Raw genomic sequence first — 15332 nt, forward strand, 5'->3', positions numbered from 1 at the left:
CCTAACAATAGGCTGTAGGTAGCAGATATGTCCGACACTTGAAACTCAACATCCAACCAGGTTGGGCCCATCTATAGGCTGAGGTTAGTTTCCCCAATTGTGGCCCTTTGAGACCCTTCAAATGCTTTCACATTCATACTTCATGCTCGTATCTCGTGCAGTCCTTTACCCAATCTTTTCAGAGTAGTTAGTGGACATATGTTGAGACTCGAACCCCCATCTATCAGGACTCTGGCAATGAACTTGTCTTCAAACTGCACTGTAATATGCAGTGCCCTGTTGTGACTTAGTCCTTCTGGTGGCAGCTCGTCTTCATAAAAAGTGATCTTGTGTCTTTCCAACACTTGCCCTACCATGTTGGCCATCTCTCCACTGGTGATGTTGTTGGGTACATATGCTTCATTCAACACCTTCATCAGGGCATTCCTATGTGCCTCAGAGTTTTGTAGCAGTGATAAAATGGATATTTGAGTAGGGGTTTTGTTCATATGATCAACCACAGAATACTCTCTTGCCTACACCTCTCTGGGCCACTCTCAATGACAGGCGGTTTAGAGGCCGCTTCTTTGTTCGTTCCTCCAAAATGCTCGGGTGTATAAATTCTACCAGTTCTGGTCATGCCTTGTGCTGCACTTATTTTTTCCATTTTTGCCTTTCCTTTCCTTCTTGCTTCTGTAACATAATCCCATGGTATAGCATTAGACTTATAAGGCGGTGTAGGTTCTACCATCACGGTGAAGGGTGTTGTTATTTCAACCTCAAACAGAGTTGGTGCAGCCACCTCAGCTTCAATAGGTGCCTGAGTTTGTACCATGATAGGTGTGAGAGTGACTGGAGATGTTTCAGGATTATCCCCTTCTCGAATGAGTCCAATTGACCCCTCTGCGTCCCATTCTTCATCGGTCTTTATCACGTTTACCCCTCCACCCCTGTGATCTGGGAGAGGATTTTTACGCACATTGGGTGTAGCCTCCTTTGCCTATATGACTTTGGTGTCAATTAATGTATGAATCTTATCCTTCAAAGTACGACACTCATCAATAGTATGACTATTCATGACTGAGTGATAGGCACATGTCTTATTTGGATTAATCCACTAGGAAGAGTTTTCCATAGCAACAGCGGGAGAGTGATATAACTGGCAACCTTCACTCTCTCGTACAGCTGGTCTATAGGTTCAACAATTGGGATGTACTGTCTGGGTGGTCTACAGTCAAAATTTGGTCTAGGTTTTTGGTAGTTTTGGTGGACTGGTGGTGAGTGGTAGTATGTTGGTTGGGTGTTATAGGTATGGTAAGTGGCGGCATGTTGTTGGTATCTAGGAGGTGAAGGTTGATATGTGGGTAGGAGTGTTTGCTATGTAAGAGGAGACTTTGGACCTTGGGCTACCATCACCGCACCTACTTCTTTCTTCTTAGAGATACCTCCTGACTGTAAAGCTTTATTTGTGGCTTGGAGTGCTTCAGTATTTGTCACCATTCCGCTTTTGATCCCTTCTTCTATTCTTTCTCCCAATTTGATTATGTAAGAAAATTTATGGTTTTCAATAACCATCAGTCTTTCGTAGTATTGCGGATCCTGAGCTCTGATGAAGAACTTATTTATTTGTTCTTCTTCCAGTGATGGCCGTACTTTCGCAGCTTCTGACCTCCACCGAGTAGCATACTCGCGGAAAGTTTCTCTTGGCTTCTACTTGAGATTCCGAATGTAGAAAATGTCTGGTGCATTTTCTATATTAAACCTGAACCGATCCATGAAATCTGATGCCATGCTTACTTAATTAACCTATTTATTTGGGTTCTGACTGATGTTCCAAGACAGGGCGTCTCCAGTGAGGCTTCTCATGAACAGCTTCATGCAGATTCTTTCATCTTTGCCAACCCCTACAAGCTTGTCACAATACGTTCTCAAATGCACCTTCGGATCACCAGTCACGTTGAACATTTTGAACTTAGGAGGTTTGTAGCCCTCTGGAAGTTATACATCTGGCTGAATACATAAATCTTCATAATTCAAACCCCCAATGCCTTTGCCCCTTTTGATACTTTGAACTCTACCAGTAAGTTTCTTGAGTTCCTCCGCCATATTTTTGATGAGCAGGTCCTTCTCGGCAGGTTCGGGTATGTATAGGGTCTGTTGTGGGTGTGGGGTAAGGTTTTCACATATATGGGATTGCTTTGGTGAACTCTGGGAATCTGGGCGTAATGGTTGTCATTGGTTGAGTTTTGTGGGTCAGGAGTAGGCTGTACTACATTTTGAGGAGTGTGGTAGGTGGTGGTTTGTGGATACTAGGTTGGATAATGATGATGTTGTGGAGGGGTTGGTACTGGCGGAGGGTTGGGGTTTTGAGGAGGTGTGGCGTATTGATGTGATACGGGAGGATTTTGTGTGTTTTGGGGAGGTACCGGGTTTTGGGCGTTTGTGTTTTGTTGGTTAAGGTCGGGGACATTTAGGGTGAGGGAAAGGTTTACCAAATTCCGGACCTGCTCAAGTTCCACTTGGAACTCCAGTATTTTCTGTTCCAACCGTAAGACCAAGTTGTTCTGTGCCGGAGTACTCCGACCATCTGAAGTTTCGACATTCTTTGTATGTGTAGCGGTGTCTTTTCTGATACCGCTCATATCATCCATTTTAGCTTTTCCTTTGTTTTTGGGATCACTTGGAGGAGGAAAAGGTGGAGGACCTCTAGATCTAGTATGATATACGGATGATGCCAGTATGTACGAACCAACATTTGGGAATGGGAATAAACAAAAGAAAAAAAAACAAAAAGGTAAACAAGCTAGTAAGGATTATTAAGAGGATATTTGCGATATTGAACATGTGTTGCAGAATTAATAAATAAATTCGCATCCTAATTTTGGGGACCTCATTATCCCCGAGGTAGGCCTAAGAGACATATAGATTTGGATAAAATTGATGCCAATAATTACGTCATTTCATTAATGTGATAAATGAACCAAACCTCTACTAAAACGACAATAATTATAAAGAGTTACTAATGACATTTACCTTATTACACTCAAAGTCTAAAATGAGTCTAGATAGCAAATAAAACATTATTCCTAATCTATTTGGTCCCAGAGGGGCCTTCTCCATGCTTGGCCTTCTTGGCTCCATCAATCAAGTTCCCCAGGTCGCGCATGTCCAATAGCAGATAAGCCCTTTCTAGATGCCCTCCTTCGTTGTCCTCTGCATTCTGACAGTCTGAGATCCTTTTCCTCATCTTTCCCTCAAGCTCCATCAACCCCTGCTCCAAATATTCCAACCTCTCTGTTGATTTAGTAGTGATTCCTTTTTACTCGTTGATTGCTTCCATGTCCACTTTGTGTTGTTCCAAATATCTGGCTTCAGATTCGAAAACCCTTTTGCGCAACATATTGTATTTGACTTGTGCCTCAGCAGCATCGTCTATGACCCTATTCCTTAGATTAATCCCTCGCTTGGCATCTCCCGCTATATCATCTACCAACCATGATGGGTAGAAGTACACATGGTAGGCATGATACCGATTTGGCTCGATGGTATCTTTCTCCACAATGATCTTTTGATGCCACATATGTTGTGCCTCAAACTTGAATGGAATGGTGTTCCCCTTGAAGTCTTCTTTGTACTGGACCATGTTAGAAACTCGAGGTATAACCTTCTTTCTCCCACCTTGCCTCATAACCATTATAGGAGCATAAGGGTAGATCCCTCTCAACCCGACTAGAACTAGATGAGGAGTCTCTCTTGACCTGATGATGAACTCGCTGCTAGGGAATCATTCGAACATCCAATGTACTTTTTCATCAGTCAAATTGCCAAAGAAACTTACCCAGCTCACAGCATTTCCCGATTGCGCAAACCTGTTTGGGATAAAAGTCATTCTCGTCAGATGATGATAGTCTATGTTGCCATTCCATGGTCGTCGCGGATGTTCTTGACGGAATTCACCTCTCTGAAAGTGTTCTAACAACCATACCTATAGCAACATATTACAACCCTCAAAGTGCCCATACCCTTTTTTACAACGGTCTAAAGCTCGGTACATCTAAGCCAACAACATAGGGACAATGGTGTAATTTTTCCCCTCAATTCCCTCTATTAAAGTCCTAGCGACCATAGCTAGGTGGGTGTGGATCCTTTCTCCCTTCATCATAAATATCAGCATTCCCAAAAAACAGACAATGAATATGAAAATCTGGCGGTGCGTCTAACCCAAAGAGGTAATGGCAAGTTCATCATGGTAAAGGCGATATGACTTGTTGTGACCATAACGCTCATAAAGGAACTCAAATGGTATATAAGACTTCTTCAGACAGAGTAACTCATCATTTTTCTTGAAACCCATTATTTTCAAGAAACCTCAGGAAGTACGGTTTTCCGGTATCAACAAGCCAGGGCTATCCCATGGAAGTCCAGCGAAGCCTTCTACTTCCTCTAGAAGAGGAGTCATTTCTATCTCGCCAAAATGGAAGACGACTCTCTTCTCATCCCAAAACATGGTGGCAGCCTCAATTAATGCATTGTTTTACTGAATGTCTAATAAAAAGGGTAGATTCCAAAGGACTCTTTTTACATGATTTTTGTCACTTGGTGAGAGGTTTTTCCACCAATCCAGCAGCAAAGTGGGATATTTTGAACCATGCTGAACCTGGGATTTTGTGCCTCATTTCTGCAAAACAAATAAAGTTAGCCCTTTCCCCCTCCGGATTTGACTATTTACACATTAATGATCGGCATACAGGCATGTTTTCTCCAAATAATGCACATATCGTGATGGTATCCATTGGGATTACGGAAAACCCGGCGGATTTTGGACAAGGCTTGCCTTAGCAGATTATCACGCGGACAACGTTCTAACCCATACTAGGTTTGGACATGATGCATGCACAGTTAATATTAGAGTGGGGTTTCTATAAAGGTACTGGTACCCTTAAGCGTACAACTTGAGAGGGAAAGGCACGGAACCGTCGACTGCACCACTGATCGACTAGTTTTACTGCAAATAAGCCTTTCCAAATTTAAAGGGTAATTTCGGAAGAGCGCGGACACTCATCAAGCGCTGCTATGGTATTAATTGGGCACGAGTACAATATGATATGGAGCATGCTTTATGCAAATATAACCAACATGTTGTCAAGTATTTTGCATGATGAAGACTGTAAATGCAGTATTAAAACGAAACGTAAAGACATGAAAACAAAAAAAGGAAAACAAGAAGAAGTTTCGCGCAATTTGGAAGTTTTAATAAAGTAAGTGAGGGAGTAAGGGTGGGAAGAGACATGATGTAGAAATTTAAAATGCGACTTGGAGCAAATAAGTCCGACTAAAAAAAAGGACACGCATGTTAGAGCCAATTTGAGCAAAAGAAGGGAAAATAAGGGAAGGGGTTTGCATACGAATTCAAATAGAGGGAGAATAAGGGAAAGGGTGTGCATGCAGCAAATAAAAAAGGAAACAAGAGTGGGATATTCATGTAGCAATAAAATAATAAAATAAAAAGGAAACACGTTTATCAGAGAAGACTAATTCACATTAGCCAAATTTGTTATGGTAAGAGCCTAAGTGTAAATCCCCAGCAAAGTCGCCATGTTGTCGCGCCCCCATTTTTTTCCTCTCGAAAAGCGGGACTCGACGTGTGACAACTCTTTTAAAGGAGGGAATTAAAAGAGGAGAGTCGCCACCTAATGGTTTAAGGTGCGATAGGGCACCTATTTGCATATGACTCGGGTTTGACTAGTTTGCATCACCAAAGATCGGGTAAGGGCTCGAAATTACCTCGAAGAGAAGGTGTTAGAAACTCTTCGAGGTCCAGAACTGTGGCTCCCGGCCGAACTTGAATTATATGAATTAGTCAGATAAACAAAGACATAGAAATCAAGGAGTTTGGGAAGTTTGATTATCGAAGACTTTGAGTAAATACAAACACTTGATTCAAAGGTAGAATGGGGGTCCTAAGTGTTTTAGCCTAAAGTATCACCCTGTGCATTATAAATAATACTTCGTAACTCTCTCAAGATGGGGTATTAATCATATTATTGAGCGGGCACAGACTATCATCTCCTGCTACCCGATTCCTATCTTTAAGTTATTACCTAAAGCGCACTAGTTGATTCTAAATCGTGCCTTATGCGTGCACTACCTGTCCCATGCCTATGGTCCAGGAGGCATTTGGACCTCTATTTGAATGGTTCTAGACTTTATTCAAGTTGCTCAAAATGATAAATCTAGGCGACATTAAAAATATGTAGGACTACACATAAAGACAATAAATGGCTCAAGTCTGCCTCCACATGTAAGCAACAAATGTACGCGAGCAAGCTCATGTTATAGGCAGTAGACAAATTTCAGAATTAAGAACCTTAAGCCTTATAGTCATGGTTTCTATGTGACGAGGCATTAAAACATACAAAAGATTTCAAAGGCTAGGCGCTACTTATCTCCAAATAATTATACGATTGTTGCATGTTGATTAGAGTTTGCAGATTTCCAGTTATTAATCCTGTAGATGTTGCATCAAAGTGATTTACGTAGTAAAGACAAAGGAATCTATCGGGAGTAACCTAGAATTACTCACGCTTTGATAGTGGTCTAAGTGAACAATAAACAATGTTTAGAGGGACATCATTAACAGTTATTAAAGCGAATCGTGATATCCTATAGGCAGGATCTCTAACGATTAGCACTTAGAACTGATTTTATTGTTATACTTAGTCCTATAGGCATGGTTTCTAGTGATCAGTGCAATACAGTAACAAATGAAATGATCCAAATCCTGTAGGCATGATTTCTAGTATATATGCTGAAATGAATTGAAGGAGAATTCATGTATTCCTATAGGCAGGTTTCTAATGCGGTTGAAAGTAGTCATGCAAATTGAAAGAGTGCTCACTTCCTATAGGCATGTCGTCTATAAACACATAGCAGTGGACATAGCATTTAAAACTCTTGTTTAATGGTAAACAAGTAGTGTGTGTGTGCTTTTCCTAATGTCATGATCTCTACATTGCTCATGTAATTGAACAACACATATAGCAAACATATTATTAAGTCCTATAGGCATGTTATCTACCCATCACATGTAAATATTAAAATCTACCCCATTCCCTTTTACTAACAACCCCAATTGTTTATACAAAAATTATTACAGACACAGTAATGAATAACAATATTACATAACAGTGAACAGGCCAGCCGTAGGCCCAAATAAAATAACTAAATACCCAGCCTTACTGGGCCTTCAACAAAGAGCCATGTTCAAAGCACGATCATCGGTCCATAGAAGAGCCCATACCAATTTAATGAGCCACAGCGCCAAGTGTTGCACCACTTGGAACAACAAATATAGATATACAATACATGACAGGGAAATAGAGTACTGGGGATAGGTTTGGAGATTGAAAGAATGACTAGGACCACGCCCTAGTGTGTCAGAGTTTACAAGAGTCTCAATTGGACCCCGATCAGTGCTCACACTAGGGAGGTGGACAACAGAACCTAGATAGCCTTGGCTTTCAGCTGGCTAAGAATGAAGGATTCAGAATAGCCTAAGTAGCAAGGAAGGTGGATAGTGATGGAGGGACAGAAGGTAGGTGATACACTTATACTTAAAACAGACATAGTCAAGCTGAGCATACGAAACAACTAATCAAGTAGATCACAAGACTTTGTTCAGTGGAACTTCAACATTTATCAAAGTAGCACAGAACAACCCCATATTATAGGTAGGAACAGGTTTATAAATTTTTGACAAAAGTTAATTCAAACAGGTTGCGACCTAAGAAGTCTAATTAAGGTTAAGTATATATCTTAGCATCAATAAGATAGACATATTAACTCTCACCAAGAAACAGGGCAGCATTGAGACATGATAGGGAGCACAACTTATGACAAAACCACATGTGGGGAGAAACAAGTTTGCAGTCACAGATGCACAATACAAACAAGTTAAAACCTAAGAGATGATGCTAAACACACATCCTAGTGTCATGTTAATCAGTATTTCACTATTTAAACATAATGGGGATGCACATTGTGACAAGCAAAATAATCACTAAAAGAACAGGATATCAGATGAACCATAGACATGCTGGGGAGACATACTAGCATAGAAGCAAGGTCATAGTCGATAGAAAATGGTCTTAATACAAATTGAAACATATTGTACATACATGACAAACATTGCAGAGATTCAGAGCACTACAAGATAGCAAGCTCATACCAAATAACACATGTAGATATTCTGGGATTGACACAATAAATTAATTAAATAAAGAAGGTCTAAGTTATGCCATAAAACAAAATGATTCAAGCAGGGCATGGAAGACAAGTTGAGGTAACTGTTAAGATCTCAGTCAATCACTAATAGGTATGGGGGCTCATGTTGAGTGACACAATAGCAGGGGAACATATTATAATTAACACAGGAAATTCTAACACAAGTGTGAAGCATCATTATAGAGATTAAGCACAAGGCAAGTAAGCAAGTTTTAGGGAATGTTCATGCACCAATACACTGGTTAAACAAACTTAAGAGAATCAGATTATCCAAATTAGACTTAAGAAATCTCAAAACTAGCAGCATTGGGAGGAAGTTAGATGCTAAAGAGAATTAGAATACAGTAGACTTAACAGAATCGCGCACAAAATAATCTAGAAAATATATTAAGATGTGCATTTCAGAGGGGAGAACACATGTGAATCAAAGACACATAGGGATGAAATTGCAAAGTCAAGTAGCTTACGAGTTAAACGGACAATGATAAAGAACAAAAGATCCACAAGAACCCAAAAATATCGATGCGTCAAAGTTCCCAAGAACTTCAAAAGAACCCCGGGCAATGCTCGCACCAATAGAAAGTTCGAACAGTAGACTCTCAGTGGCCTTGGATTTCACCCGGCCAACACAAAGCACATAACAGGATAATGAAGGAATTAACATAACAAGCCTCAAGTTTTACTGAGATTTTCGTGACTCAAAATTCCGTCTCAAAAGGGAATGGGGAGGGGTTTATATAGCAGAAATAATTGAACAAACACAAAAGGAAACAGAGTAAATTAAGTAACAAATAAGGAAAGACAACATGCAAATCAATTTGAAATCGATTTAAGAGAGGAATTCGGTAAACCCTAGTTTTTCAGGGAAAATGTAAATCACATAAATTCAAATGAAATCGGACTAACATAATAAGTGTTGGACGTATGTGGACGAAATAATGCTCAAAATCAATGATTTGAACCTCTTTGGTTCGATTACGGAAGGTACTGTTTGCCATGTTTAGGAAAGCACCTAGGTAACACCACAAATGGACTACCAGTATCAAGAGAAGACCAATAAGGTAAGTGAGTCGGTGATTGATTCCATTTTAGAGCCGGATGTGGAGAAGTTGAGTGATATATAGGCTAGGGTTCGTGAAAGAGAAGGGAGTGGAGAGTGTTTTAGGGCGGCTGTTTGGAGTGAGTGTGAGGGTTAGGGTTAGGGTTAGGGGGTGGATAATTAAAAGAGGTGGTTAATCGTGGGCTGATGATCCGTTGATCAGGATTTTAAGATGCTTGGGTGGGTCGTTTTAAGTGGGTTCCGACCGGGTTCTCACAGGGGTCATTTGGTTTGGGCTTTAGGGGGTTGGGTCAGATCTGTTGGGTTAATTTGGGTCCAAAAAATAGGCAAAAAATTGGGCTATTAATTAAATACCCCGAATTTTATCAAAATAATTTATGGAAACTGCTTAATAAATGAATGCAATTATTATTTATGCACTAAAATGCTTAAAATAATAATTTTATATTATTAAAATATAAATTTGTTATTTTGACATAAATAATATAGAATAAAGAGCCTTTATATATGAATACGTGCCATTATTGCAAAATTAGATAAATAGCTCAAAAATGCTAATATAATTATATGAAATAATATAAAATATTTGAAACATATATTATATGTGCAAAATACTAATTTTAGGTAACTAGTCATCACAAAATAATTTAAAGGGATAATTACTAAATATTCATATAATTTAAATACAGAAAAATTAATTTAAAGCTCTAAAATATTGTGAAAAATTATAGAAAATGCTTGTATAGGTTTGTAAACTAAATATTAATGCAAATATGCTATTTTGAAAGTGTATATGTATTTTGAAAAATATGAGGGTAAACATTGGGTATCAACAAAAGGAAATTAATCTATCAAAAAGGAAACCGAATCACAGAAGATTCGGCAGAAACTCAAGCCAAGAAGACAAAGAAGGAAGGACGAAAGCAATGGGAGACAACTTGAGTGGGAAATGCATCATAGTGGGAAACAATTGGAAGTGTTGCTCCTTTGTTTAAAAAAACATAAAGCACTCCTTGGATTAATTAATCCACCCCACCAAATGGAAACAATTTGAAATGCTGCTCATTTCCTCAATACATTTCGGCATGGAACAGAGCACTCCTTGGATTAAAATATCTAGCACATCTCTCTTGAAGGAGTCAGAGATACCTTGCTCTAATAAAACACCAATACACAACAAGCCCATCACTCTTGAAGGAATCAGAGACATCTTGCTCGAATCAAATACCAATACACAACAATACTCGCCTATACGAATACTGGCAAACTCAAGAATTGAAGTATGCAACTACAAACATTGTCTTCTAAGTCTCTCTAATTCTTAATACAAGCATTCTATTCTTAAGTGTACAAGTGTCACAAAAGATAGGAAGAGTTAGAACGCAAAAGAGAGTTGTGTCAACATCCAGATATTATTGTTGCTAAACATCGTTGGCGGTGAACGCGTTAAAACCATCATTGTTGTAATTTTTTATCAATATCTAAGAGAACCTTTGTGACCCAAGGAAAACTGGATGTAAGTACCACACCGGTACTGAACCAGTATAAAACCTGTTGTGTCTTATTTTACTTTCAATTCATTACATTCATCTCTATCTTATCTGTATGCTGTACGAAAACTAGTCGACTAAACTCAAACTCATTCAATTAAATTTTAATAGTCCACAATTCACCACTCCCCCTCTTGTACTTTCAATTGGTATCACAGCTTGGCTCACAAACTTTTCTAAACAGCTAGTGAGGAAAAGATCATGGGATCAAATACAGTCGTCGGTGCATTATTTCAAGAAGGAACCTCTCAGGTACGACCTCCATATTTCAACGGACAACATTTTTCTCACTGGAAAGTTTATATGGAAACATGCACTATGCCATATGACATCAAAGTTTGGCGTGTTATCAAAAAGAAAAATCTTCCAATTTCGCAACTAAAAGATGAAAATGGTCAAGTCATTGTATCAACTAATCCACTTGACTTAGATGATTACACTGATGAACAAGCTGTTGTTATAACTGTGAATGCCAAAGCAACAAATCTACTGTATAATGCTATCAGTGGAGAAGAGTATGAAAAAATTTCAAGTTGTGAAACTGCCAAGGAAGTGTGGGATAAATTGGAGATCACATATGAAGGAACCAACAAGGTAAAAGAAACAAGGATCAATCTTCTAGTTCGTGACTATGAGCTATTTCAAATGAAGAATGGAGAACCAGTGGAAGAAATGTTCTCAAGGTTCAGCAAAATCCTTGGAGATCTAAAATCCTTTGGTAGACCAATAAAGAGCAGAGAACATGTCAGAAATATCCTTAGAAGTCTGCCCACAATATAGCAGCCCAAGGTTATTGCTCTGGAATGTCAGGACCTTGACAAAATGTCTTATGATGAACTTAGAGGTGATCTAATTGCCTTTGAGAAAACTCACTTGGACAGGCAAATTCAACAAGAAAAGAAGAAAACAGTAGCCTTTAAAGCTATTATGGCTGAACCAGAAAATGAAGTGGAAGAGGAAGGAGGAGAAAAAGAAGAAAAAATAGCCATTCTTTCCCAAGTTGTAGCAAGCATGATGAGGAAGAACGGATATAGCAGAAGAGGAAAATCAAACTTCAGAAAAAGGAAGGACAAATAATGAAAATGATTAAAATGATGGAAGATGCTATGAATGTGGAAAACATGGACATATTCAAGCTGATTGTCCTGTACTGAAGAAGAAACTGCAGGAACCTTCAAAAGAAGAAGTCTTTTGGAGCCTGGAGTGATGAAGAAGAATCTGACCATGAAAAAATTACAAACATATGTTTCATGTCCATAAAAGAAGATAGCAATGAGGACTCAGGAGAGTTTGGGCTCATGACAGATGAAGGAGCAGATGAGGAAGAAAAATCAGGTGAACTTGGTCTTATGGCAGACGAGGGAACCAGTGAGGAACACCGCAAGAAGAATCGAAAAGGAAAATAGTATCTTGACAACATGTGTTCCAGACATATGACTGGTGACAAACAATTATTCAAAATAGTCACCAAACTAGATGGAGGAACAGTTACCTTTGGGGATAAATCAAAAGAAAACGTAATTGAAGTTAGAAAGTTCCTCTAAGCTCAACCTGTGATGTGGACGAAGTATACCTAGTTGATGAACTCGATTACAATCTTCTCGGTATCAGTCAACTATGTGACAATGACTATGAGGTTCGTTTTAAGAAACATGGATGGTTTATAGAAGACAAATCAGGTAAAGTTATTCTTTCAGGTAATAGAGACAGGAATGTCTATTAATATAGATAGTCTTGGTGATCAAATTTATCTTGCTTCTATGATTGATGACCCTTGGGTTTGGCATAGAAATCTTGGACATATTAGCATGCATACTGTCCAAATACTTTCTAAACATGATCTTGTCATTGGTCTTCCAAAGCTAGATTTTTCAAAAGATCATATTTATGATGCATGTCAACTAGGAAAACAAACTCGCTCATCTTTCAAAATCAAAAACATAGTTTCTACTACTAAACCACTTCAACTATTGCATATGGATTTGTTTGGTCTAACTGGAGCTGCTAGTATAGGGGGTAGAAAATATGCTTTTGTCATTGTGGATGATTTTTCTCGATTTGCGTGGGTTATTTTTCTAAGTCATAAAGATTAAGCCCTAAGAAATTTTGAAGTTTTCTGTACGAAGGTCCAACGTGAAAAAGGATACTACATTTCCACTATCAGAAGTGATCACGAAGGAGAATTTGAAAGCAGAGCCTTTGAAAACTTTTGCAATGACCAAGGAATCTCTCACAACTTCTCTTCACCAAGATCACCTCAATAGAATGGGATGGTAGAACGTAAAAATAGAACCTTACAGGACATGGCTAGAACCATGATTGTGGAAAACTCTCTACCTCACCACTTCTGGACAGAGGTTGTAAGCACAGCATGTCATATTATCAACAGGTGTCTGATTCGACCCATTCTTAAAAAGACTTTTTATGAGCTATGGAATGGTAAGAAACCCAACATCAGTTAATTTCATCCTTTTGGATGCAAATGCTTCATTCACAATAATAGAAAGGACAATATGGGTAAGTTTGATCTAAAAAGCGACGAAGGTATATTCCTTGGATATTCTCCCTCAAGTAAAGCATATAGAGTTTATAATAAAAGAACCTTATGCATTGAAGAATCAATTCATGTTATTTTTGTTGATACTAACCCTCGCTTAAGGAATGAAAAACTTCCTGAAGATGAGGAAATTTCTATTGTTCCAAAGTCTGTTGTTGTAGGAAAAGACTATGAAGAGGAGTCAACTGTTCAGCAAAATCAGTCAACTAAGGAACATAATGAAATCCAAGAATCTTCTTCAACAAAACAGTCGACTACTGAGGGAAGAGAACCAACCACAAGCATCCCAAATGAATGGAAAATTGAACCTGGATATCCTCACAAATTCATTATTGGAAATCCACATGAAGGAATCACTACCAGAAGATTTCAATAGCTCAACTCTCACATGGCTCTAATTTCTTAATTTGAGCCAAAGAAAGTGGATGAAGCACTAAAAGATATTTACTGAATCAAAGCAATGAAAGATGAACTTGATCAATTTGAAAGAAATAAAGTGCGGAAACTGGTTCCAAAACCTTGAAGTGCTTCTATTATAGGAACCAAATGGGTTTACAAAAATAAGTTAAATGAATCTGGACTAGTGGTATAAAATAAAGCACGGCTTGTTGCGCAAGGTTATTCTCAGCAAGAAGAAATCGACTACGATGAAACATTCGCACATGTAGCAAGATTGGAATCTATTCGAATATTACTTGACTTTGCTGCTCATAAAGGATTCTAACTATTCCAAATGGATGTAAAAAATGCATTTCTAATTGGATACATCTCTAAAGAAGTTTACGTAAAGAAACCTCCTAGATTTGTAAATGATACCCTTCCAGATCATGTATATAAGTTGACTAAAGCTCTATACGGACTCAAAAAAGCTCCTTGAGCCTGGTATGAAAGATTAAGTTCCTTCCTTCTAAATCAAGGTTTCAAACGAGGTAATATTGATACAACTCTATTTATTAAGCACTCAAATTCAGGTAATCTTATTACTCAAATTTATGTTGACGATATTATTTTTGGAAGTCCTAACTCTGTTCTATGTGAAGAATTTGCTCATTGTATGAAAGGAGAATTCGAAATGAGCATGATGGGAGAGCTAACTTATTTTCTTGGACTACAAATCAAACAGTCTCTCAATGGGATCTTTATTAGTCAAACTAAGTACATCAAGGAGCTTATAAAGAAGTTTGGCATGGAGAATGCTAAGCCCATTGGGACTCCAATGAGTCCAACAACTACGCTTGATGAAGATAACAATGGAAAAAGTGTTGATGAAACTATGTATAGAGGATTGATTGGATCCTTATTGTATCTCAGTGCTATTCAACCAGATATAATGTTCAGTGTGTGTAAATGTGCAAGGTTTCAGTCGGCTCCAAAGGAATCACATCTTACTGATGTTAAACGCATTATGAGATATCTTATTGGGACCTCTGAATTAGGATAATGGTGTGTTCTCACTCTAACAAATTTGTCTTGAAAGGTTTTTCAGATACAGATTTTGCAGGTGATGAGATCGACAAGAAAAGTACCAGTGGCACATGCCAACTGTTGGGAAATGCACTAGTTTCCTGGCATAGCAAGAAACAAAATTATGTTGCCTTGTCAACAACTGAAGCAGAATATTTAGTTATCGAAAGTTGTTGTACACAAGTTCTTTGGATCATGCATCAACTTCTCGACTATGATTTATCTCTTACCTCTACTCCTATATTTTGTAATAATACTAGTGTTATATGTTTGGCAAAACATTCTGTGCATCACTCCAGAGCAAAGTATATAGAAATAAAGCATCATTTTATCTATAATTATGCGGCCAAAGGTGATATTGTATTAGAATTCATTAGTACCGAATCTCAACTTGCTGATACTTTTACAAAACCTCTTTTAGAAGAAAGATTTTGTCTAC

At 38.3% G+C, this 15332-nt stretch overlaps 2 protein-coding genes across 2 annotated transcripts; both read left to right on the plus strand.

Annotated features, from left to right (window-relative positions):
• Positions 1 to 11073: 11073 nt before the first annotated feature.
• LOC138900156 (uncharacterized) lies at positions 11074 to 11652 on the plus strand. Its single transcript, XM_070186869.1, has one exon. It carries the CDS (start codon positions 11074 to 11076, stop codon positions 11650 to 11652), a length of 579 nt encoding a protein of 192 aa, XP_070042970.1.
• A 2849-nt stretch (positions 11653 to 14501) lies between these two features.
• LOC138900157 (uncharacterized mitochondrial protein AtMg00810-like) lies at positions 14502 to 14870 on the plus strand. Its single transcript, XM_070186870.1, has one exon. The coding sequence runs from the start codon at positions 14502 to 14504 to the stop codon at positions 14868 to 14870; it is 369 nt and encodes a 122-aa protein (XP_070042971.1).
• The last annotated feature ends 462 nt before the right edge of the window (positions 14871 to 15332 follow it).

Source organism: Nicotiana tomentosiformis, chromosome 10, assembly GCF_000390325.3.
Source record: "Nicotiana tomentosiformis chromosome 10, ASM39032v3, whole genome shotgun sequence".
Taxonomy (NCBI): domain Eukaryota; kingdom Viridiplantae; phylum Streptophyta; class Magnoliopsida; order Solanales; family Solanaceae; genus Nicotiana; species Nicotiana tomentosiformis.